Genomic DNA, 22,383 nt, shown 5'->3' with positions numbered 1-22,383 from the left:
ATATTCTGTCAACGGCGCTTTATTTGTCCAGCCGAACGGCACATTTTGATACTTGCACAAGGTGTGAATAATAGAAGCAAAAGTCAACTTAAATGCAAATATAAATGCTCCCCCCCCCCCCATTGTAATTGATTGCTTTGACAGAAATGCGCAAAAGTAAAATGGTGACCAAACGGGTATGCGTGCAAATCTGAGGCGCGACTGACTGCAAAGGGCTGTTTGCCCGTAAACGGTCAGCCTCTCATTTGGTGACGCCCACGTCACTCACCAGGATAGACCCCGCCTTTTAAAGCCGCAGATATTCGAGCGTGGAACATGAGGACGGCGACACCGTCAACTCACACGTGCCTTTTGCTTGTTTTGGTTCGGTAATGGTGGGGAGGGGGGGTCAATTTTTTGAAATATTTCACAGCTGCCCCCCAAAGATGGTGGTCAATCATGGCGCGGGATGGCAGGCCATTGGAAGATCATTCACTCATTGGAAAAATAGCAACCCGGTCCCAGGCGGCGCTCGTCGCTTGACTCGCAAGCGAGTCGGCTGGCTCCTTTTTTCCCAGCGGCCGCCTCGACTCCGGGGAAGAGGTGTTTGAGGGCGGCCAAGGCGGCGTTGGCTTTGGCCACTTTCTTCTTGGGCCCCGCCCCCCAGAACGTCATCTTGTCCACCTCTACCTGAGGGTCACGCGGTCACGTGAGGACGGTGTTCACGTGCGTGCGCGCGAGCGGTACCTGCACGACGAAGTGTTGGCGGCCGCCGGCGCCGCTCTCCGAGATCAGCTCGTACTCGAGGCCGCAACGCTTCTCGTTGAGCTCCGTGATGGGATTTTTACCGCCGGCCGTCGGCGTTGGGCCAGGAGCTCCGCGCTGGCAAACGAAAAACGGCAAATATCGTGACGAATTCAAGACGACCGGAGGATGTGACGACAGCGGGCACTTCCGAGCGTCGCCCGACTCACTTTGAGGGCCGGCCGCATCTTGGCCTTCCTCTTGGAGCTCCCGCTGGCCCGATAGGCGCTTTCCCGCATCTCCGCCGACATGCTGAAGACGGGCGCGTGCACCGGGCCCGACTGGGACGGCACGCCGTGCTGGAGTCCCGCCTGGATCTGGTTGAGGCCCACCAGGGCGTTGCTGGGCTGCTTGTGCTCTGCCGAGCCACACGGAACAAAACTTTTTAGTGGATCCACATCAGACTGGATGGCATGTGTGAGTGTGTTGGGAGGGGGGGGGGGGGTGAGAGATTTACACTGGCAGTCGTGGTGCCAATTAAGATTCTGTGATGAGCACAGTTTGAGTGCTGAACACGACGAGACTGACTGCTCGGGCACCCCTGCTATACTTTGTCCGACACAACAACACACCTTGTAAGCGCTGCAATGAAGGATTACTGCTGGGGAGGGGATCCATATTGAACACCCAGGAAATTTGTCCAAAGGCCAGGAGTCTTAAGGTATGCTGGAAAACACGCACACAAAAGAGAGTTGCAGGTTTCTCACACTAATTCGGCAGCCGACGAGGTTTGGCGCGCTCTGAGCCGAGCGCCGACTTTTTGCGCGGCCCGTCTCGTTATCATTCATGTTGCGAGAAGATTATGACAATAACTTCCAATTCCGTTTCCCGTAAGACACGAAGGCGGGAAACTCACAAAATGGCACCGGGGGCCATCAAATAGAATTACGATGCGACATCGAAGTCTGATATTAAATTTGATTTTTTTTAAAGTCGCAAGATGATGAGAACGGAGTGTTATTTTTGCCACTTCCATCTCCCCGACCTGTGCGGCGCGTGTAATGGCATCGGCTGGCTGGGAGGCGAGTGCGCACAAAGCGTCCGTCGGCTCACGTTCGCAAGGGTCCCGAATTCCTGGACCCCCTGCGCAAAAAAATAAAGACATCATTTTGAAAAGTACCCAAAACCTTTTGACCGGCAACTTACCAGGAAGTAGGATTCCAGAGGCGACGCACTCCATCACGCGCCGCAGCGCCTCGGCCGGCCCCGAAGGGCGACTGCGAGCGGTGACGGCCTTTTGGCAGATGAGCTCCAGTGGCTGGAAACGGGCAGAAACCGGTCAGCCTGCAGACCTCCGGACACAAGAATTTGGAGGAGGGGGAGAGGGGGGGTGGTGCTTGTTGGATCGAACGGTACCCATCCTTTGAGCGGCCGCCACACAGTCAGTGAGTTGCACATGTCTCGGAGGAGCCTCAATACCAGCACGCAAGATTTCACGGGCGACACCACGGCCTGCAAACGACGCCCAAAAACACACGTCGGCGGGAATCCCATTGGATTGTCAGATTTGTAAAATCATATCGGAACCCGATCGTTTTCTGATTGGTGTGGCTTGTGTGCACATTGCAGCCAAGCGGATCCATAATTCGAGGTCAAACTGCACCGTCTCATAATTGGAGTGAAATCATTTGCCACAGTAAATTGTCCTGATCCCGTCTTGTATGTTCGGCAAGAGTGGCGGGCGTTCCCCCACCCCATAAGAGCCGCACCCGTCGCTGCTCCGCCTCGTGATCCGGCTGCCTTTAGAAACTCAACCACGCCAAAAACTGACTGTCAGATTATTTCAGCCTTGCTCACAAGGGTCAAAATCATTTTTGACACGAGTCACGTCTTCCTTCGGAGGGCGGTTGAAACCGGATCAATGTTTAATCGTCTCATCGTATTATTTGTACGCAACAAATTGATGGATTCCTAGTTTTGTAATCACGCAAGTCTGTTTGTCGTTTGTTCCAATATTGTTCGAGTGAGTGTAACACAATCATTCCAAAATGTCAGCATCATTTCTGACACATGACAATTTCACATTTCGGTACACATTTTAGCAAGGAGTGTGAAGTTGACACACGTGATTTGCTTTCGCGTGATCTAGCCTTCCGTTTGATACTCGCGCGCTTGACTTTTTGCCACGTTTTTGTAGTTTATTTTTCATGCAAGTAGTTCTTGGTTAGTATTCTCGTGTATTGGATGTCCTTGTCCTTTGAGCGACAAGCAATTTCCATTTATCTCGTTTGATTTCGTTTCCTGGTTACTTGTTACCAGCCAGCGCCTTTCGTTGTACTTTGTCGGTCCTGCGTTTTGTAAATAAAGATTTTTCTTATTCGAGTTTATCCTTGCCGGTGTTTATGGGATTCACATAAGAGTCCTCCCATCGCAATTGGAGCGAACGGTACCATAATTGGCTCGAATGGTGATGAAAAGCACCTCGGACGAGGTTATTTTTTAGCCGACCTGAAACCAGCTGGCTCGCCGGAGCTCAGCCAGCGCCGCTCGGCACTTGCGTCCGTCCAGGACGTCGCCGTCCTCTCGGCTCCGTGACGTCTCTTCTGCGTCAAGGCCTCCCTCTGGACGGAACCCCCCCCCCCCCCCCAAAAAAATTCCAATCAATCTTCACAATCGTTTCGTATCATGATCGGAAGAAATTGCGTCACCAAAAACCATTGTTTTGTAAATGGAGTCAATTTCACAGCTGGAACGAATCTCACAGTGAAATTGGTCGTGATGGGTAAGCGAAGCTTCATGAAGCACTTGTGATATTTTTTGAGTCCTCCTGATGGCGCTCTTGGTTTAAATAGCGGAACGGGTGCGAATATTATCAAATCAAATCGTAAATAAGAGATGAGATTGAATCGCTGGGAGTCAAAATTGAATTGCATTGTAAATCGAATGACTAGCATCGTTATTGAAGAGAATCGTAATCGGTGAGGCAAGTGGAGTGGCCGTTGCTAGTTTATTTTTCAGCAAGGCCGGCGTCAAACAATAGCAGTGGTTCAGTGAAGAAAAATGGAGGAGGGGTAAAGGGGGCGGGGTCAAGTTCCTACCGAGGAAACGTGCTCACCAACAATGGAGGGAGAAACGATTATACCTGGCCCCCTCATGTCCAAGGAGGTGAGGGTGATCTTGAGTGTGAATCGGGGAGATTCGGCGCGACACACCAGGATGGCCGCTTCGTCCGCGCGCGAGCGCACCTCGTACACGTCCTCGCTCAGTGCCTGCGATTCATTCAGTCATCATCCCTCATGCCAACTTGGCGTCGAAAGCGATTATACGCCGATGTGGCGTTAACAGAGTTTCATGCATTTGCAGAGTGAACACCACATCGGAAAGATTTTTTTTGGTCTTTTTTTTACTATTCCAACTTTTTATTTCGTCGAAGACATTCTTTCATGTTCAAATGAGTTCACGCATTGCATTTTGTTCCCTCTTAAAACTGAAGCCTTTTTCTTGGAGCGTCATTTCATGCACATTTTATTCTTAATTTTTTCCATGGAACCCTTGACTCACCTTTTTTTTTCTATTGGAATGTATAAATGTAGTGTTGTTTTTTTTTCTCACCAGGCAAAATGTATTTCTCATAAAGTTACAAAAAAACCCTAAAAGGGTATTTTCCCGTTTTTTTTTTAATTCTTTGCAATTGAAAACAATTGCCGCAAAACAAACCGTTTTGTATAAATGTAGTGTTTTTTTTCTCACCAGGCAAAATGTATTTCTCATAAAGTTACAAAAAAAAACCCTAAAAGGGTATTTTCCCGTTTTTTTTTTTTTTTTAATTCTTTGCAATTGAAAACAATTGCCGCAAAACAAACCGTTTTAAAACTCCCAACGGTTCCGAGGGTACCTGCATCCTTTGGGGCAGGACGGCACAGATGGTGTAGAGCAGCAGTCGGGTGGGCTTCCGTTGGCACATGAGCACGAGCTCCAGGTCCGTGTCGCCCTTGATGAGTAAACCTTTGGAAAGCGGGCCCACCCGGGACACGCTGCGCAGCGTCGACGCCGTCGCCAGCCTGAGGATACCGGGAACGCCGACAACTCACGCCAACCCAGCGTCAAACGACAGTCGAAACGAGCATCGGCCCAGCGCAGACGCATACCGCCGACGCCATCCTCGTCTCACGGTCTAAGCACAGTCAGCTCAAAGTCCACGTCAGCATCAAACAATTGCGTTCGGCGTGCCGCGGAGACTCACTTTGCGCCGTCAACGGCGTAGTGGACCACCTGGCCGTCGCCCGACTCCTTGACGGCGATGCTCCCGGGAGAGCTGTTGAGGCAGTCCAGCCAACGGGATACCTTCTGGAGGGCGGCTTCCACAGCGGACACCATCGTCTGGACTGCCTCCAGGTCCTCGGGGGCAGGGACGATGCTGGCGTGCTTGGCCACGATGTAACGGTCGTCATTGGCAAACAATCGCTGAGTAAACAGGTAGATGGCTACCTTAGCTTGCTAGCCATCGACTGCCTAGCTGCTATGTGCTTGTTATTTGTGCGCAAAAAGTTGGAATGATGTTGGACCATTTTACACGCAGTTTAGCGGTAGTTGATTTCGTATTATAGTTGACAAGAAGGAGCACCGAGCGAGGCTTCTATTTTAGCTTCTGGCGCTAGCTGGCGATCGGTTCGCCGCCATAGGCTTACCATTGACGGCTAGCTGCTCTGATATTGTTACTTGTGCACAAAAAGGTAGAATTATGTTTTAACATTTGACACGACATCATCTTAGCATTAGTTGATTTGGGGAAATGAACCTGTCTGTCGGGGATGAATTTTCAAAAGATCGGCCAGGTGGTCTGCGTGAGAGGCTCACCATGTTCAGACAGCAGGTGGTGGTCGGGTGTCTCTGCGAGTCCTACGGTCCCGTCAGACCCGCTCGTCATGCAGTAGTCTGTGTGGTTGTGCGACAAGAGCAGAACGACACGATGATGAGTAACTCTCAAGTTATTAGAAGTGGATCGGATCAATCCAACAAGATAAAAATGCCCGCTTCAAACTAGATGAACCTTTTTACAACATGACATTTTTTGTGGGTCTACTTATCATAAATATGGCAACTACATTTTTGTGTTTTGAGATCAAAGTGTCTCCCGGGGCTCAATTTTTTTTACTAAATTACAGAGGCAAGCTGGAAATAAACACTTGAAATGGTCGCTTTGCACAAAAACGAACACCAGAAGCGGTTCCGACAACAACAAACACCGGTACCAAATACCGGTCTCAGTACAGTATCTTCTCTTTTCATGCCAACTCTCCCAACTTCAACTCCAGAACCTCATCATGTGACCAAACAAACATGACGCCCCCACCTCGACGAGCATGTGTCGCATTGAGGACACGTTACCACATGCTCAAAAAAAAAAAGAAAATATTTCAGATGATAACAATAAATGAGTAATTGTTCTGTTGTTGTTGTTTTTTTTTTGGGGGGGGGGGGGACATTCTGAGAAAAATATCGCGTTTGTGAAACCTGAAATGTGCATCGTCAAGAGCTGGTCACGTGACATCGTCTCGCAGGTGGTGCTTGATGACAAAACGGCTTGATTAAGTCTCAGACATTCACAACATTTCATGACGTTGAAAGCATAAAAACTATGTTTTAGCCTCATGTCTACTTGAAAACGCGTACGTGAACGTATTTTTAAAAATCCTTTTTACCTTCAGCCGTCGCTTACGAGCGCTCGGGGCGTAGAGAGACTCCCCTACTCTTTGCTAACTTGCGATACGAGCTCCGCTTCTGGTGTTAGTTCGTCACCGGCCGGAGGAAGTGTTCCAGGTGGAAGCTGCTGCTGCCCCCCCCGGGCTACTTACTTTCACCTCCCCGCGGCGCGATGAGCTTTGCTGGTCGGGGTGGAGGATGACGTCGATGCTTCTGCGCATGCGCACAACGGCCACCACTTCGAACTCGAAAGAGCTGTCCCTCTCGTTGGAGCTTTAATACAAAGACTTTTGTATTAAATTACCTCCGACAGGAAATAATTTATTTCATAAAATGACTTAATCTCAACCGGTTAGCACGTCCGCCTCAAAATGCAGAGGTGCAGGGTTTGATTCCAAACACAGCTCACTTCTTTTCTGGGTTTGGTCATGTGACATTTGTTGAGCCGCTTGATCATCACGAGGGTCGCGGGGCGTGCTGGAGCCTATCCCAGCGGTCTCCGGCCAGTAGGCGGAGGACACCCCGTGTTAACCACTCGACATGTCCAAGATCTCAGTCGACAATCATCACTCAGTTCCTAAAATGAGCCAGGATGATGATTCTCTGCCACCATCCTGTGGCTCAAATTAGCTTTACCGTTCAACCGTCATCTCCTCTCCAGTGTGCAAAGACACCATTTTGGGAACAGTTGAGTAAAGCGGTAACAAGACCTGCTTGGTACCACCCCATCCAACCTCATAGCAGCTTTTGTGTCGCGTGCACGCACGCTAAAGAAAAAACGAGAGAAAGGAAGCAAGAAGTGGGTCACCGCCCCCAACTGTGCGACCTGTGGTGTGTTGTCGTGCGACCTCTTCATCGAGCGCGATCTGCTGACGTTATCGTTGCTTGTCGAAAACAAGAAAAAGTTGCAAAAGTTGCCAACGATGCTGTGAAAGATGATATCTCGTCATGGCGGAACGTGCCAACCGCTTGACATGACTGCATATACAACCTGATAAACTACAACTGGTTAAATGACTACAGACACAAATAAATACAAAAGTCAACATCTAACTCTGTATCTAAGCTACGGCCCCGGGGGCCATTTGTGGCCCACCATCCATTTTTCAGTGGCCCGCAGCATATTACTGAAAATGACATTTGACGCGGCCCACGGGGCCAGAAAAAAAAAGAAAGTAGGGCGTCGAAATGACATTCTGAACACCTTGCAAAGATACAAATGAACTAAATGAATTCAATTTGGGAGGATTTGAAAGTGGCCCCGGCGTCCTTGCATTTTTATGAATGCAGCCCGACCAACGAAAAAGTTTGTACACTCCTGTGTTGGCGCATAAATTCTTCCAAACGTGTGTGAAAAAAAGGTTTTGTGGTCTGATGAAACCAAGGCTGGAGGTCTTTGGGCCGTCATTCGGATTTGTTTGGCGTTACGGCCACACTGCACATCAGCATCATCGATATCATCAGCGAAAAACAAACAAACCCCCAAAAACCAGAACTGCATAATTACGTGACTGATGAAATTCATGTCAGTTCACTTTCTTGACAACAGGAAGTGTCGTAAGATTGACAGCAACCCCCGCTCGAGTGTGTGTGTGTGTGTGTGTGTGTCTGCGTGTGTGTCTATTTCTGCCAGGAAAGTGAAGTGCGAGCAACGCCCGTCACCTGATTGCACCAACAAATCAAATTTAAGGGCGTCCGTGACAGGAAGTCGACTCATTCTGTGTGTGTGTGTGTGTGTGTGTTTCAGAGGATGAAGAAAGAGTCTAGTGTGAAGAGTGTGAACACAAGCCGGCATGAAGAGACACAAACACTGTAAGTTGACTTAAAAATTCACTTTTCAAATCATTTGGATATATATATATATATATATATATATATATATATATATATATATATATATATATATATATATACAGTATATATACAGTATATGCATATATTAGGCAGCTTTGGAGTCAGCCAATCCTCCATCAAGCATCTCCAGTTGGTCCACAATGTTTCTGCTGGCCTTTTTACTGATACTGTACTCGTCCTAAGGCGCGCATCACTCGTACTCTGGCATCCCTTCACCGGCTCCCTTTTGGAGGTCCCATTCTTTGTTTTGCAATCTTGAAAGGGGCCTGGCCCCACCTTTCCTCTCGGAGCTCCTCCACCCCGATCCGGGGCCTCGGGTCTGTGGACCGGAGACTATTAGAGGTGCCGAGAACTAAGCAGAGGCTCCTTTTCTGTTCCCGGTACCGCTCATTGGACGGAGCTCCCGCTTAAAACTCATTTTTATTCTTTGGCTCAGTGTGAGATTTGTTTTTATGTTTGACTCTTTTTGTGCTTTTTACCGTCTCGGTCATTAATTTCTTGTTTGTTGTCGTCCGAACGATTTTTGCTCGATGTGCAGCACTTTTGAGGACCGTTGACATGAGTTGCGTGTGTGTGTGTGTGTGTGTGTCTTGCCTCTCTCGACACACACAAAAAAGACGTGTTGTGAACAACGATGTCACACACGGGTTGAAGAGTGTGTGTGTGTGTGTGTGTGTGTGTGTGTGTGTATGCAAGCATTTGCGGGTGATTGTGAGCATCGCACAGTGGCGTTGTTGTGCGACATGAATGGACGGTCAGTGGGCACGCGTCTCCCGCAGCTGGATTTCTCCACACTGAAAGCATCACCGAACGCATCCATTAACATCTGGAAAAACTCCCCCGCCGCTTCAATTCCTGAAATTATTCATTTGATTATGAAGTTGACCAAGGGACATTTGGCGGTCCCTTAATTGTTTCAACTTTGAAGTTGCTTGTCCCGACTTCAAGACGCAGCCGGGGGGGGGGGGGGGGGGGGTGACCCAGACGGCTGCTGCTGTAAACACCCGAATGGGAATGAGCGCATGGACCAGGAAAGCGGTTACGATTGCACAATTAGTCTGTGTCGAATGTGTCGTCTTGTATGATTTTGTCAATTTTATGCGAACTTTTCTTTTGACGGCGGCGCGGGCGCCCGCAGCGGCTCCTCTTGTCGTATGTTGCGAGAGGGAAGAAATTTCATCCGTGCCGTACAGCACATGTGACAATAAAGTTCTACTCGATACTTGACTCGATAGTTGACCCGCGCTGGCAGAAGTCCAGCGAGCGCAACAGAAATCACCTCGAGATCCACGAAATGAAAATGAATGAAGTGACGTGACGCCGCTAAACAAGCCGATCTTCCTGTACGGCAGCTGCCGGCTGGTTGGGGAGTCTGGCCAACCTCTCCAAGCTCCGCCGCCCGTCCTCCCGACGCAAGGCCTCCGCCCCTCCGCAGACCGGGCGCGTTGACGACAGCGAGTCCGCCCCCCAGCCGCGGGGCTACGCCCGCTCCAGCGCCATGTACACCCACGTGGGAACGGTGCCTCGCGGAGGCAGGCGGCTGATGGACAAAGAGGAGGAGGGAGATGGCGAGGAGAAGGGGACGACCGCCGACCGCGTGCGGGACTCCCCCCTGCTCGGAGCTCTGTCCGGCCTCAGCCTCGACGCTCCGGAGCAGCCCGGCTTTGCTGCGGCCCCACCGGGCACGGACCGAGGTCCGGCGGCCGCGCGGGTCATGTCCGAAGGCGCTCCGGCTGTGTGCGAAAGGAACTCAACTCCAAGTACTCGGGCTCCGCAGGACGTCTACGTGCACATGGATGCGCTTGGCAGGCACCAAGCCACAAAAGACTCACCGGAAGTGGAAAACTTGTCCAGGTGAGCCATTTTGAACTATGATTAGCATGCCACCCCCCCCGCCCCCCCCTCCAAACCGCTTCCCGCATCCTTCCATCAAGATAAATATTGCCACCTTTTTCTAGCATAGACACGCAGAGTGACTTCGAATATTCTCATAATTTTGGGGTCCCAAATGCAAACGTGACTGAATAAGTCAGTCCGTGAGAATAAATACTAAATAAATACTTCATAATTCATGAATAACTTACCTAGCTCATGACTGACTGACTAACTCACTCACTCGCTCACTCGCTCACTCACTCGAACAAATGCCTTCAACATATCGAAGCTAGCAAATGCACTCACAAACTCAAAAGGAACGAACGAATGAATTCACTCCATCACGTTGATCGTTGCAAATCTTTGAAGTCGAAAAAAAAGGACTCAAAAGTGACAAGATGAGACTCGTTTCTCATGGACTCCACATCCGTTGTCGCTACCGTGGGAGCACAGCTGTGCGCGTGTACGTGTGTCAGAAGAATCCGGAAGTGGAGTCAAATGGATGCGACTTGGGGGACTTCCTGTGTTAGAACTCATTCGGTCACCAACGGAAATGTTTTTTTTCTTGACATACAGCCAGTCACATCATGACATGTTTTTTTTTGTTTGTTTGTTTGTTTTCAGTCCGCCAGACGGCGGTGGCGAATATGTCAAGGTGAGATTCATCTCGTTTCTTTTTGACTGGTCGCAGTGACACACACACACACACACAAACACGCGCACACACACACACACACACAGAGCGCAAACACAGTGCCATAGACACATTTATGCACACACAAGGACTTGCACACACACGCATCCAGACACACAAAGAAGCACAAACACACGCACACAACAAGCAACCCCCCCCCCCCCACACCCCTCCCCGACACACACACACACACACACACACACACACACAAACCATTCCATCCAAGTATAGAGGGGTGCTGGGCGTGAAAGCAGCCCTGTACGGAATGTGTGTGTGTGTGTGTGTGTGTGTGTGTCAGACACAAAAGCCTCCTTGAGTGATGACCCCTTTCCTCAATCACGTTGCCGCGGCGACCAGCCCAAAACTCCAATGTGGCCACTCTTGGTTGCGTTGGCACCCCCCCCCCCCCCCACCACCACCACCCTGAGTGCGAACGCCAATGGCGAGACCAGAAGTTTCTCGTGGTTTCGTCTCAGTCACTCACTGTGATGTCCTTCAAGTTCTCCAAGGACAAGAAGTTCTGGCTGGAGAAGCAGCTGCAGGAAGAACTGAGGAGCCACGCCTGGTACCACGGACCCATCAACCGACAGGTACGACGCACACGCAGTCTCTGTTTGGCTGCAGCACTCTGTTTTTAGGCTCCTCTCCATACTCACGCAGAGAAGAAAATACCGGGGGTGCGAGTTTGTTCAGTTGGTTGTTGCGTCTTATGACTGGCGCTGGCGCTCCGCAGTCTCCATTTTGGTGCGGCCTTCCATTTTTAGCCTGCCCTTAGTCTCCTCTCAAATAATAATTGGTCTTCTTACTTTGGTCAGGAAGTCAATACTGGAGTTGCCCTCGCTCAGGAAGCCGCTACTCCACCGCCTCCACTTTGCTGTGACGTTCCATTTTCAGGTTGCCCTTAGTCTCCTTTAAAATCAAATAACGTATGTTTCTCGTCCTGGTGAAGAACTAAAATACCTTTCATACCGTTTCCATTGCCCAGAAATAACTTCCAGTTGCAATTTTCCAGCAACCAGATGCAGATCCATTTTTGGTGTTTGCTCGCTCAGGACCTGAGAGTGTCACTTTGTCTCCCCTTTGTCGCACTTTGCCCCCCGGTCTCCTCTCTGCTAGAAGTTGTTTCCTTACAATGTACAACAACCACATTTCAAGAAGCAAACGCAGGGTTGGTCTCCTCAGGTGGCCGAGAGCCTGGTACTGAACCAGGGGGACTTCCTCATCCGGGACTCCGAGTCCAGCCCGGGCAATTTTGTCCTGACCTCCCGCTGGGACCAGGAGACCAATCACTTTCCCGTCCGGACCACAGTGGTGCACTGCGGAGTCCAGTACAGCCTGGACCGGGAGGTGTTTGACTCGCTGCCCGCCCTGGTGCGTTTCTGCGCGGGGAGCAGGGCGCCGCTGACCTGCCGGAGCGCAGCCAAGATCCGGCAGCCGGTGAACAGGACGCTGCCGCTGAGCTACCCGCAGACGGCCATTGCTCCGCCCCCATGTCAGCTGACCCCGAGCCAGGCGGAGGAAGTCTGCTCCAAAAGGTCTGCGATTTGCTCATTTCCCAGGACCCTTCACCTCTGAAAGGGTTTTTTTAAACTCCTGACGCCAGAAAACTATGAGTTGACCCACAAAATTGTCTCAAGAACCCATGCCTGAAAAAACACGGAAAGACGGCCATTTTGCCCCAAAGTGGCGTGCATTTTGCTACAGTAGACATGACCGAATCAGTAGACTCACAACAAAATCTCAAGAAGAAACACACAGGACATCAGTCATTTTGCTGCCAAGTAGCCATTTTAGACTCGCGTTGGTCATTTCCGGCCATCGGAGAATTGTGTACATCGAAATGTGCATTGAGAATAATGATTGCTAACATGGTTCCTCCCTGCACGCAGCCCCTCGCCTTTGCACCGACGGGACCGCCGACAACCAGCGTTCTCCTCCTCCACCGACGATACCGGTGAGTTTGACAGGGTCGTATCTTTTCCACTCATTTTTGTTATGAAACTTCAGTTTCTAAAATGATGTTCTTTTTCGATTCACCCACTTGTTAAGTATTTCTTTGGTATACCAAAAAAAAAAAAAGCTTATCGTAATGACCTACTGCATGTTTAAATCGTGTTGACATTATAAAACACATTGCAAAATAATGACAATATGTCGTACAATGGGGAAAAATAGGACCATAGAAGAAATTGGCAAGTGAAGCCACACCGGCCATGCCCAGGTCAGGCATGTGCACCACTACAACATCGATGACTCAATTGGAAAAAAAATCATAACATATATATGTACTGTATATATATATACATACATACATACATCCATCCATTTTCCAAACCGCTTGATCCTCATTAGGGTCGCGGGGGGTGCTGGAGCCTATCCCAGCTGTCTTCGGGCAGTAGGCGGGGGACACCCTGAATCGGTTGCCAGCCAATCGCAGGGCACACAGAGACGAACAACCATCCACGCTCACATTCACACCTAGGGACAATTTAGAGCGTTCAATCAGCCTGCCATGCATGTTTTTGGAATGTGGGAAGAAACCGGAGTACCCGGAGAAAACCCACGCAGGCCCGGGGAGAACATGCAAACTCCACACAGGGGCTGGAATTGAACCCGGTACCTCTGCACTGTGAAGTCGACGTGCTAACCACTGGACTACCGGGCCGCCCTACATACATACATACATATGTATATGTAACTCATTCATTCATTCAGTACCAGCCAATTCTGGACCAAGTCTGAAAAGACGTTTAAAAACGTCTTTGGGAGTGAATGAGTTAAAATGGTTTCATTGATTGCTTTTCTCTGTAATTTGACATTTTGAAATCACAAATTTGTCATTCTCGGCGGGGGTTAATCAATTTGGAAATGACCTGATTTTCGGGAGAAAAGCAGCAATAAAACTAAATCAAATAAAAAGCCAAAACAAATGGAACCAGTCTTTCAGAAAAACTGTGAGTTTTACCGAAATAATAACAAGAAAAAAAAAGAGAATCATTCTTTTTTCAACTTGCTTTGGTAAAACAAACATCGGCACAGGACTCTCAGCGCCGTGACGCAGATGGCGGCGCCGGTTAAGGTGACGGCCAACAGGAAGGCCGCAACGTCCAGGCAGTGGTACTGGACGGTGGACATCTTGTAAGACTCGGTCCTCAGGTGTGGCGCCCCCTTGTGCCTCATGACGAACTCGATCCAGAAGACGGCGCGGCTCAGAGCGGGGACGGGCTGGTCGCGGTGCAGCGCCGACAGGCGCCGCATCCTGTCGCCGTAGGACGGCTGGTCGAGAACCGCCTGTAAGGCCTCCAGGAAGTTCTCCTGGTTCACCGTGGCGATGTCCAGCACCTTGGCTACCCCCCTGGCTTCCATCCGGAAGAAGTTGTCATGCTGGTCAAACATGAGCGGGAGGCCCACCAGGGGGACACCGTGGTAGATGGCCTCCTGGATGCCGTTGGTGCCGCCGTGCGCGACAAAAAGCCGGGTTTTGGCGTGGCCCAGGAGGTCGTTCTGCGGGAGCCAGTCCAGGATGAGCGTGTTGTTCCCCAGGGTGGATGGACGCTTACCCCGGTGCCTCCAGACCACCTTCTGGGGGAGCCGGGCAAAGGCGGCGGCGATTCCGTCGGTGATATCTTCTGGGAGGTCTGCCACCAGGGTCCCGAGAGTCATCACCACCAAGCCGTGCTCGCCCGAGCTCTGCGCAAAGTCCTCCAGCTCGGCGGGGAGCGGCCGCGCCGGCTTGCACTGGAACCCGGACATGTAGACCACGTTGGGCATGGTGGGCCTCGGGAACTCAAAAGTGAAGTCGTTCCTCATCAGCCAGATGTCGGCCGACTGGAAGAGCTCCATGTAGTGCACGTCCGGGCCAAAGTACCGGCGGACAAACGGCTTGTAGGTGGTGTCCGCCACGTACCAAATCTGCCACCGCGTGAACAAGTAGTAGATGATGTTCTTGAGACGATCCGCAAACGTCATTTTGTCCGTCAGCTTGACACCCGGGATGGGGACGTAAGACAAAGGCGAGGGGGCGATGGCCAGGTGCGCCTCGCCCTGGACGGTCCAGCGGACGTTCAGCACCAGGGGGAGACCCAGACGGCGGGCCAGGAGGACGCCGCCGCCCAGCGCCGGGTCAGTGAGAACCACCTGGTAGTCGGCCTCCTGCAGGTTCCGCATCATCTCCCGGTCTTCGAACACGTTGCTCATCATGTCCACAACTTGCTGGTTGAGGTTGTAGAACTGGTTGACCAGCTCGTACTCCAGCGCCAGCCGCTTCCACAAGGAGGCGCCGTCCCGTCGCAAGAGGAGCATCCGGGTGACAAAGGAGCCGAAGCTGACCTCGTCGAAGCCGCCTGAGAAGTGCAGCGTGATGGTCTTGTAGAGGTGCGACTCGGGTTTGATGTACCAGCTGTCGGAGGGTCGCAGCACGGTGATGTCGTGGCCGCGGGCGTGGAGCTCTTCGATCAGGACCTTCATGTTGATCCAGTGACTGCCATCGATGGGGAAGACCAGGATCTTTCCACCCGCCGCCGGGCCGCCGCCAAAAGCAGAGAGGAGCGCCGCCAGCGTCACAAGCGTCGGCCGGGACATGTCTTCGCCGTGACTCTGTTGAGAGGGTGTCCGGATTAGATGAAGCGGCGATTTGTCAACAGTGCTTCTTCAGGGGCTAAAACGTCCAAGATCCGAGGCGGACTCAAAGCACCGCGCCAAGTCGGTCGGTATGTTTGGTTTGGCTGGCGCGGTTTGATGTCGTTCGCGATGGTACGGCCCGGTACCGTCTTCGACGTACTGTCGTGAACGAACCGAACGTCGTCTACCATGTTCACACAAAGCCGTGCAACCGGCACTCGCTGCCGTAGCCCCCCCCCCCCCCCCCCCTACTCGACTTGCACAAGCCGCTCGTCGCTTGCGCAATCACAACACTGGGCGGGATTTGCAGGGCGCGAGATCCCACCAGGCTCGTCCCACTTGTTTTCCTTTTCTCCCGGCTACTCTCAAGTTACTCAACGCTGGGAGTAACTTTATTGAGGCCCCGAGAGGAAGCCTATACTGGGTGCCAAGGTCAGGGAGCCGCGTGGGCGAACGATGTCGCAAACGCTAATGAGGAGCAGTCGCACGTTCGCTTCAGGCGACGGAAGAGTCAGACGACAAACGTCGAGCAACTATTGCGCAAACGCACTCAAAAGCACGCGTGCGGGCAATAGTCAACACAAATCGGCGGGTGTTTGTTTAAAGCATCGGATACGCGTGCCGTGTTGCAAATGAAAGATTAGAAAATATCCGAAAACTATTTGAAATCAACACGTAGAAGGACAACGAAATGAATCACTGAACAGTCATGAACGACACGGATAACATCAAGAATAGAAATAAAATCGGAAGAAATATTGTCCCAATGATCACAGAAATAAATACAAAGATTGCAAATATGAATGGTTGACATGAAGAAACGATACGAATGGTGAGAATGATGCCGAAGACGTCTTGAACAAAACAGCACCGCATTCCGAAAAGAAAACAAAGAAGCATACCAAACCAGGAAAGGATTCTTCGAGCAATTCAAAACCCCGAGAACGCTTTGCCCAAATTGTCAAACATTTCCAAGTGGAAGAGGAACAGATGGTGCTCGTTTCCACCGCCGCACGCCGCTCGCAATCGGCGACCGTCCCGACGCCGCGCGCGATCCACGGGAGCCGCTTTTTCGGCACTTTTGCCGCCAAGCAAACAAACAACAGCAAACTTCCAAGATGAACCGAGGGGAAAGCGGGAAACATCTGGCGGCCAGAAAGTTCCTCCCTCATGAATCGGCTGTGCAGCGAAAAGACGCCTTGACTTACCGAGAGCGAGCCAGCCAGCCTGCGCGCACAGGACGGCCTTCGAGGATCGACTGGACGCCGCCGGCAGGAAGTGGATTCCTCTTCACTTTCTGTGACGGCCGCATCACGCGGGATTACATAAAGGCCCGCTCCAGATAAGACCGGATTCCCCGTATTTACCTGCCGTGTGCCTCTTTGAAACGCCAGAGGCGACGTCACCGTTGACGTGTACTTTGGCCACGTTCAAAAAATGTTCATGTGGATTCGAGGCGAAACTTGGAACAACAAATCAATCAATCTCGCGACTCTGATCTCCCTACAGAGGAGCCAAATCTTCTCCTTCTTCAATCCGATCGTATTCTTCCACGTTGGCCAACGATCGGTCTCGGTTTGAATCGTATCCGGTTGTTCGATTCTAGATGAGCAAAGCGGCACTCTGGAATCAAACTTTCTTGTTCTGGAGCGGCCAAATCACATCATTGAAATCGAATCTCAACTTGGGAAACCAAATCAGATCAAAGCAAGAAAAATGGCCGGAATCGGATCGCTGTAAAGTTGACCGACATCATTCTTGAATTAAAGAGTATCGCGATGTATAAATGGGGTCAGTGTCGTTTTGGAATCGAGTGGCATTGCTCTGGAATGGCCGATTCGTCTCCTTGGAATGTGAACGGGAAAGAAAATACATTGAACCCGACGACCCCGAAGGCTTATCGGAGGCTGCGCCAGTGCGAGGGTGTGTTTGCGTGGCGTGAGTTGAAGGTCTCTCCCGCGTGTCGTTAACCTGAGCGCACACAACGAGCCATTAACTCATTCACTCCCAAAGACGTTTTTAAACGTCTTTTCAGACTGGGTCCAGAATTAGTTGGTATTGAATGAGTTAAAGGCACACAGCCCGAACGAAGCCGACACGCTTACGCTGGCCATCAAACAAGCGCGTGGGCTCCAAGCAACAACGGGTGTCAAGCCATTGCCACTCACTCGACCGAACATCAGTTTGGTGATTCTTTGGCACGCTCGTGTCATCGAGGCTTCGACGGCCAGTGTGAAGGAAGGCCACTGTTTCTGAGCAATCGCTTCGCATCTGAGTTGCACCGACAGTCCACGTAAAAGAGGCTCCGCGTTTCCGGCAAGCGTTGTGATAGCTAGTCAGTCCGCTAAGCCCTTCGATGGCCAGCATGGAAAAAGGCTACCGTTTCCGGAAACTGTGTTGCACTGCGTCCACCAACTTCAGGACGTGCGGACCATCGTCCGAACGTCCTCCAACGTCTTCGGTGGCCAAAGTGAAAGCGGCTCCTGTTTTGCTTCTGCAGCTCTTCAATCTACCGATGCCGCCCCGTCACCGTCTCCTTCTCTTGCCGAACGGGACCCGGAGATCCGGCCTCCAGACTCGGACGGAGGCTGCTACACAGAGGTCTACCCGGGGCCCCGAAGCTTCGTGGAGAGGCTCCGCGACGAGGAGGGTCAGAGGGCGATGGACGTTTACCTGTCTCCCGTGATGGAAACGGCGTCGTCCTTCGCCCCCAGCAGCTACCGCTCTCCGCTGATGCCTGGGGAGAACAAGCCCCTGGAGGTGGACATCCTGCAGCGGGTGAAGGAACTCCTGGCTGCGGCCGACCCCCGGACGGCCGCCCGACACATCACCAAGTGGGACTGCACGGTATGCCGCCTCTAGATCTCGCTAGACACGAGGCTGATCGATAGGTAACGAGCTTGGCAGGTTGGTAACTAGCTAGGTAGCTAGCTAGCTAGAGAGCTGGCTAACTCGGTAGAAACAGAAACAGAGGGATATTTAGGAAAGAAAAACCAAAGACTTAGCTGTTGGATTAGATCTGATGATGACCTTCCAGTTTTTGTCTCCTATAGGTCGCTCAAATCCTGGAGGCGCGTCCGGAGCTGCAAAGGCTGATGGGAGTCAGCTCGGGCATGGAGCTGCTCACACTGCCGCACGGACAGCAGCTCCGATTAGACCTGCTCGAAAGGTGAGTTGAACCCACCTCACCTGATCAGATTTCGAAGGGCTTCCCATACTCAGCTGTGTTTGTGGCTTTTTTATAAAATACAGCCCTCAGAGCCACTTTTGTTGCGCAACATAAAACGTTTGGCAGGTCTTTCTATTACGGGGGACTGGTGAGCACGTCCGCCACACAGTGCAGAGGTCTAGGGTTCGATCCCTGTGTGATTTCCTGCAAATTTCTCTGCCTCGCACAGCAGCTCAGGCTCCTCGTCCCTAGAACTAGTTTTTGGAGCCAGGGACGGGACGGCCAAGGTCCCTGCCTTTTGCCGCCGCCCACCTCACAGGGGGGACCCCGACCCCTTTGGCCCCTGAGCCCGGTCAGGTTGCAAGCTCGGCCACCAGCCGCATGCCAGCGAGGCTCACCTTCCAGGCGTGGCTCGCTCATCATCAGGGGTCAGTGGGCCGTGTTCGGTCCGGTTCCCTCACCACGGACGGCCCCGCCAGGGGAACAAAACCCCAGATAACTTAGCTCTTAGGGTCACTGGGAGACGCAAAAGGTTCAGAGGGCAAGGAAAATGCCCAGAGCGCGTCCAACTGAATGCTTGCTGATGTTGTACGCGTGTGGCACAGGCTGCATACGATGGCCACCGTGTTGGCGGTGAATGTGTTGGGATGCACCGGCACCACCGAGGAGCGAGCCTCCGCTCTGCACAGAATGATCGGCATCGCCGCCGAACTCAAGTGCAACATGGGCAACATGTTCGGATTCTCGGCCGTGATGAAAGCTCTGGACCTGCCTCAGGTAAACCGCACTTGTCGAGATGAAGCATTTGCGAGTTATATTCCAGATGCTTAGGGGCCCTTGTCTCAGCCCAGGGATAGGAAACTTGGGTTCCTCGAGAGCCATCTCCTCCCCTTTTTCGATCCCAACACGCCTGATTCGAACAATAGCGTACGGGTCATTGAATGGGTAGAAATAATTTGTTCGGCGCCTCATCCTTGATTGTGATTCTCGTGTTTCTTCCTGCTTGTGATTGTCAAAAACAGTCCTCATTCATCATACCAATCACTGCTTTGACACTCTGCGCTGCCCAGGTGAGTCGCCTGGAGCAGACTTGGACGGCATTACGGCAACGGCACACGGAGGACGCCGTTCTCTACGAGAAAATTCTGCGGCCCTTCCTGAAGGGCCTGAACGAGGGCCGAGGTACAGCACTGGCGCCGTGCGCTTCAGAAATTCTATCATTTTTAGCCACCAAAGTCTTCGATTTGTGTACAAAATCCATGCAGAACAACCGCCCCACCCTCACCCCCCCCCCCCCCCGCCCCACCAAAAAAGCATAATTTCATGCTGCGGTGTCATGAAACCACCATTTGATGTGATATACCCGTTCATCCCCCAAAATCTCCAGAAAGCTGCCCCGCGTCCGGGACCACTTTCCCTCACGTCCTGCCGCTGCTCTGCCTTCTGGAGAAGAGCGTGGCCCTGGACGAGGGGCCGCCGGGGGCCGAGGACACCCCGGGGGCTGAGGCGTGGGAGACGGCGGAGGGCGGCGCGGACGTTGACGTGCTCATGTTCCACTTGGGGGCCGCCAGGAAGCACGCCCAGCTCGGCGCCGTCTACGCTGCCAATGCTCGCAGCAAACTGCAAGGTATGTGCTTGCATATACTGTATGTACGTGTTATGCAAGTAGAGTATTTTATATAATAATATTACTCATCGTGTTTTCCACACTAAAAGGCGTGCTGGATTATGAGGCGCAGCTTCAATGAATGGCCTATTTTATAATTTTTTTTCATACATTGGGCACACCGCTTTATAAGATGCAATCTACAATGCCTCCACTAGATGGAGCGACGCTCAGGGAAGGGCCAACAGAACGATCGGATGTCAGTAAAGCTAAGACACAGTTCATTTAACCAACAGCAAGTTATAACATTGACTCGTTAACGTTGAACTCTCTTGCCGCTGCTCTATTTCCGCGTTCAACTACGTAAAGTTTGAACTCTGCGTTGTCAGCATGTCTCGAGCAAGGAGCCATTTTGGGGTCAAAATATTACCGTAACGACCGTACACAAGGCGCATTGGATTTTAAGGCACGCCGTGAGCTTTTAAGAAAATGGAAGGCTTTTAGTTGCGCCTTTTAGTGCGCAAAAAACACACACACAGAAGTAGCTGTAAAAATCATGAATTGTTTTCATTGGAAACAATATTGTTGAACCCGATTGGATTTGAATGATTGATGATCAATTCATGATTTTTTTTTTCTCTTGGTATTATGGGGGTCGCAGCAAGCCAGCTACATATGCGCGGGTCGCTTGTCCATTGCGTCACTTCCCAGAAGTCGTATCGGAGAGACGGCAGCCGAGCGGCTGAACGCAGTAGCTTAGAGCACTCGGCCACCTTGAGATTTGTTGGGGCTCTCCAGAGTCTGAGGAAGAACTGTCCGTGCACTCCTGTCGCAGACTTCCAGGAGCGGGCGGACTTCTCCGAGGTGTTCCGCACGGACTTCCAGATCCGACTTCTGTGGGGCAGCAGGGGAGCGGCGGAGAGCCGGGTGCGTCGCTACGCCAAATTCAACCAAGTGCTGACCGCCTTATCGAACAGGCTGGAGCCTCCGCCGCGCTGACCCAATGCATCAAATCATTCATTGATTTCTGGGTGGTGATACATTTATTTAAAATAGGAGTCGAATTAAAATGGAGTGAACGATAAACTGTTTGATTTATTTATGAATTGACTTGTGGTCAGCAATAACAATCTATGTTCGTGAAATAATATTGCGCAAAGCACATTTAGCATTTGTTTTAAGTGATTACTTCATTGACATCTAATTCATGAATGAATTAAAGAATGAGCATAAATGATTTCATTAAAATAATCGGTTTTTCATACACACCTTGACCTTGTCGACGAAGGATTTGGCCCATTTGTTTATATTAAAAAACGGAGAACATTTTTCTTCACTCTTTTAACTGCAAATGAAAAGTTGACAACTTGTCCTTTCATTTAATGGTATGATGATGATGTTTTTTTATTTTTATTTTTTTACTGCCATGCAAGTACACCAAAAGGCTGCACCACACCTACAGTCAGAACTAAAGGAAACGTTTTCTGAATTCATGGCATGAAAATGGTGACGGCAGGACCTCCGCAAACCTGTGACCACGTTACCAAAACACATCAAAGGGAACATTTTAGATTTTTTTTTTCCTTTAGGTGTGGGGGTGAGGTTACTTTATTCATTAGGTACTCTATATGGCAATGTTTTTCTAATGCATAGGTGTCAAAGTCAGGTCCTGGAGGGCCGCTGCCCTGCATGTTTTCCAAGTCTCCCTGTTGCAACACACCTGATTCAAATGAACAGATCATCAGCAAGCTCTGCAGAAGCCTGACATTGAACCTGATCATTTGAATCAGGTGTGTTGCAACAGGGAGACTTGGAAAACATGCAGGGCAGCGGCCCTCCAGGACCTGACTTCGACACCTATGTTCTAATGGATTTGAATTAAATTTATCTTTGTATTATGACCGAGACTGTAAAAACGACTAATATGAAAAGTATTAAAAATGTTCTTTCTTGTGTCATGTTTCACTTATTTTTGTTTGTTCATTTAATTCAAAATTTGAGACCTTTACATAAAGGTGAACGTTCTGTGCAAACCTGACATGAATAGATCTTGTGACTTTTTTGGGGGGGTGGGGTGGGATGATATTTTTTATGAGATTATTTTTTTCCCCCAAAATGTACACTCTTCAACACAGGTGC

At 50.9% G+C, this 22,383-nt stretch overlaps 2 protein-coding genes and 1 pseudogene across 5 annotated transcripts; 1 reads left to right on the top strand and 2 right to left on the bottom strand.

The window, feature by feature from the left end:
* Positions 1-3: 3 nt before the first annotated feature.
* On the bottom strand, positions 4-6,633 carry LOC147204537 (spermatid perinuclear RNA-binding protein-like). 3 transcript variants are annotated; one of them, XM_086111101.1, is made up of 13 exons: positions 6,579-6,633; positions 5,581-5,658; positions 4,967-5,187; positions 4,619-4,784; positions 3,866-3,992; positions 3,232-3,344; positions 2,140-2,235; positions 1,930-2,041; positions 1,769-1,866; positions 1,356-1,449; positions 954-1,141; positions 727-861; positions 4-669 (listed from the first exon to the last, which is right to left on the bottom strand). In XM_086111101.1, the coding sequence occupies exons 2-13, from the start codon at positions 5,581-5,583 to the stop codon at positions 472-474; spliced, it is 1,551 nt and encodes a 516-aa protein (XP_085967227.1). In that variant the 5' UTR covers positions 5,584-5,658; positions 6,579-6,633; the 3' UTR covers positions 4-471. The 3 variants fall into 3 exon arrangements, with proteins under 3 accessions (XP_085967227.1, XP_085967226.1, XP_085967228.1); XM_086111100.1 differs by lacking the exon at positions 6,579-6,633 and adding an exon at positions 6,426-6,570; XM_086111102.1 differs by lacking the exon at positions 6,579-6,633 and adding an exon at positions 6,426-6,570 and having other exon boundaries at positions 4,967-5,148.
* A 1,529-nt stretch (positions 6,634-8,162) lies between these two features.
* On the top strand, positions 8,163-22,197 carry LOC147204535 (SH2 domain-containing protein 3C-like). The gene is made up of 12 exons (XM_086111085.1): positions 8,163-8,238; positions 9,633-10,134; positions 10,780-10,810; positions 11,350-11,439; positions 12,032-12,384; positions 12,739-12,803; positions 17,970-18,316; positions 18,523-18,638; positions 19,244-19,415; positions 19,709-19,820; positions 20,026-20,265; positions 21,080-22,197. Exons 1-12 carry the CDS (start codon positions 8,220-8,222, stop codon positions 21,241-21,243), a joined length of 2,211 nt encoding a protein of 736 aa, XP_085967211.1. The 5' UTR covers positions 8,163-8,219; the 3' UTR covers positions 21,244-22,197.
* Positions 12,616-16,846, bottom strand: LOC147204536 (UDP-glucuronosyltransferase 2A1 pseudogene; annotated as a pseudogene). The gene is made up of 2 exons (XR_015100908.1): positions 16,678-16,846; positions 12,616-15,445 (listed from the first exon to the last, which is right to left on the bottom strand). The product of XR_015100908.1 is annotated as a UDP-glucuronosyltransferase 2A1 pseudogene (transcript).
* Positions 22,198-22,383: the final 186 nt, after the last annotated feature.

The sequence above is a fragment of the Hippocampus guttulatus genome, chromosome 5 (genome assembly GCF_054856545.1).
Source record: "Hippocampus guttulatus isolate MCC_2025c chromosome 5, RoL_Hgut_1.0, whole genome shotgun sequence".
Classification (NCBI taxonomy): Eukaryota; Metazoa; Chordata; class Actinopteri; order Syngnathiformes; family Syngnathidae; genus Hippocampus; species Hippocampus guttulatus.
This window is presented reverse-complemented; position numbering and strand designations above follow the sequence as displayed.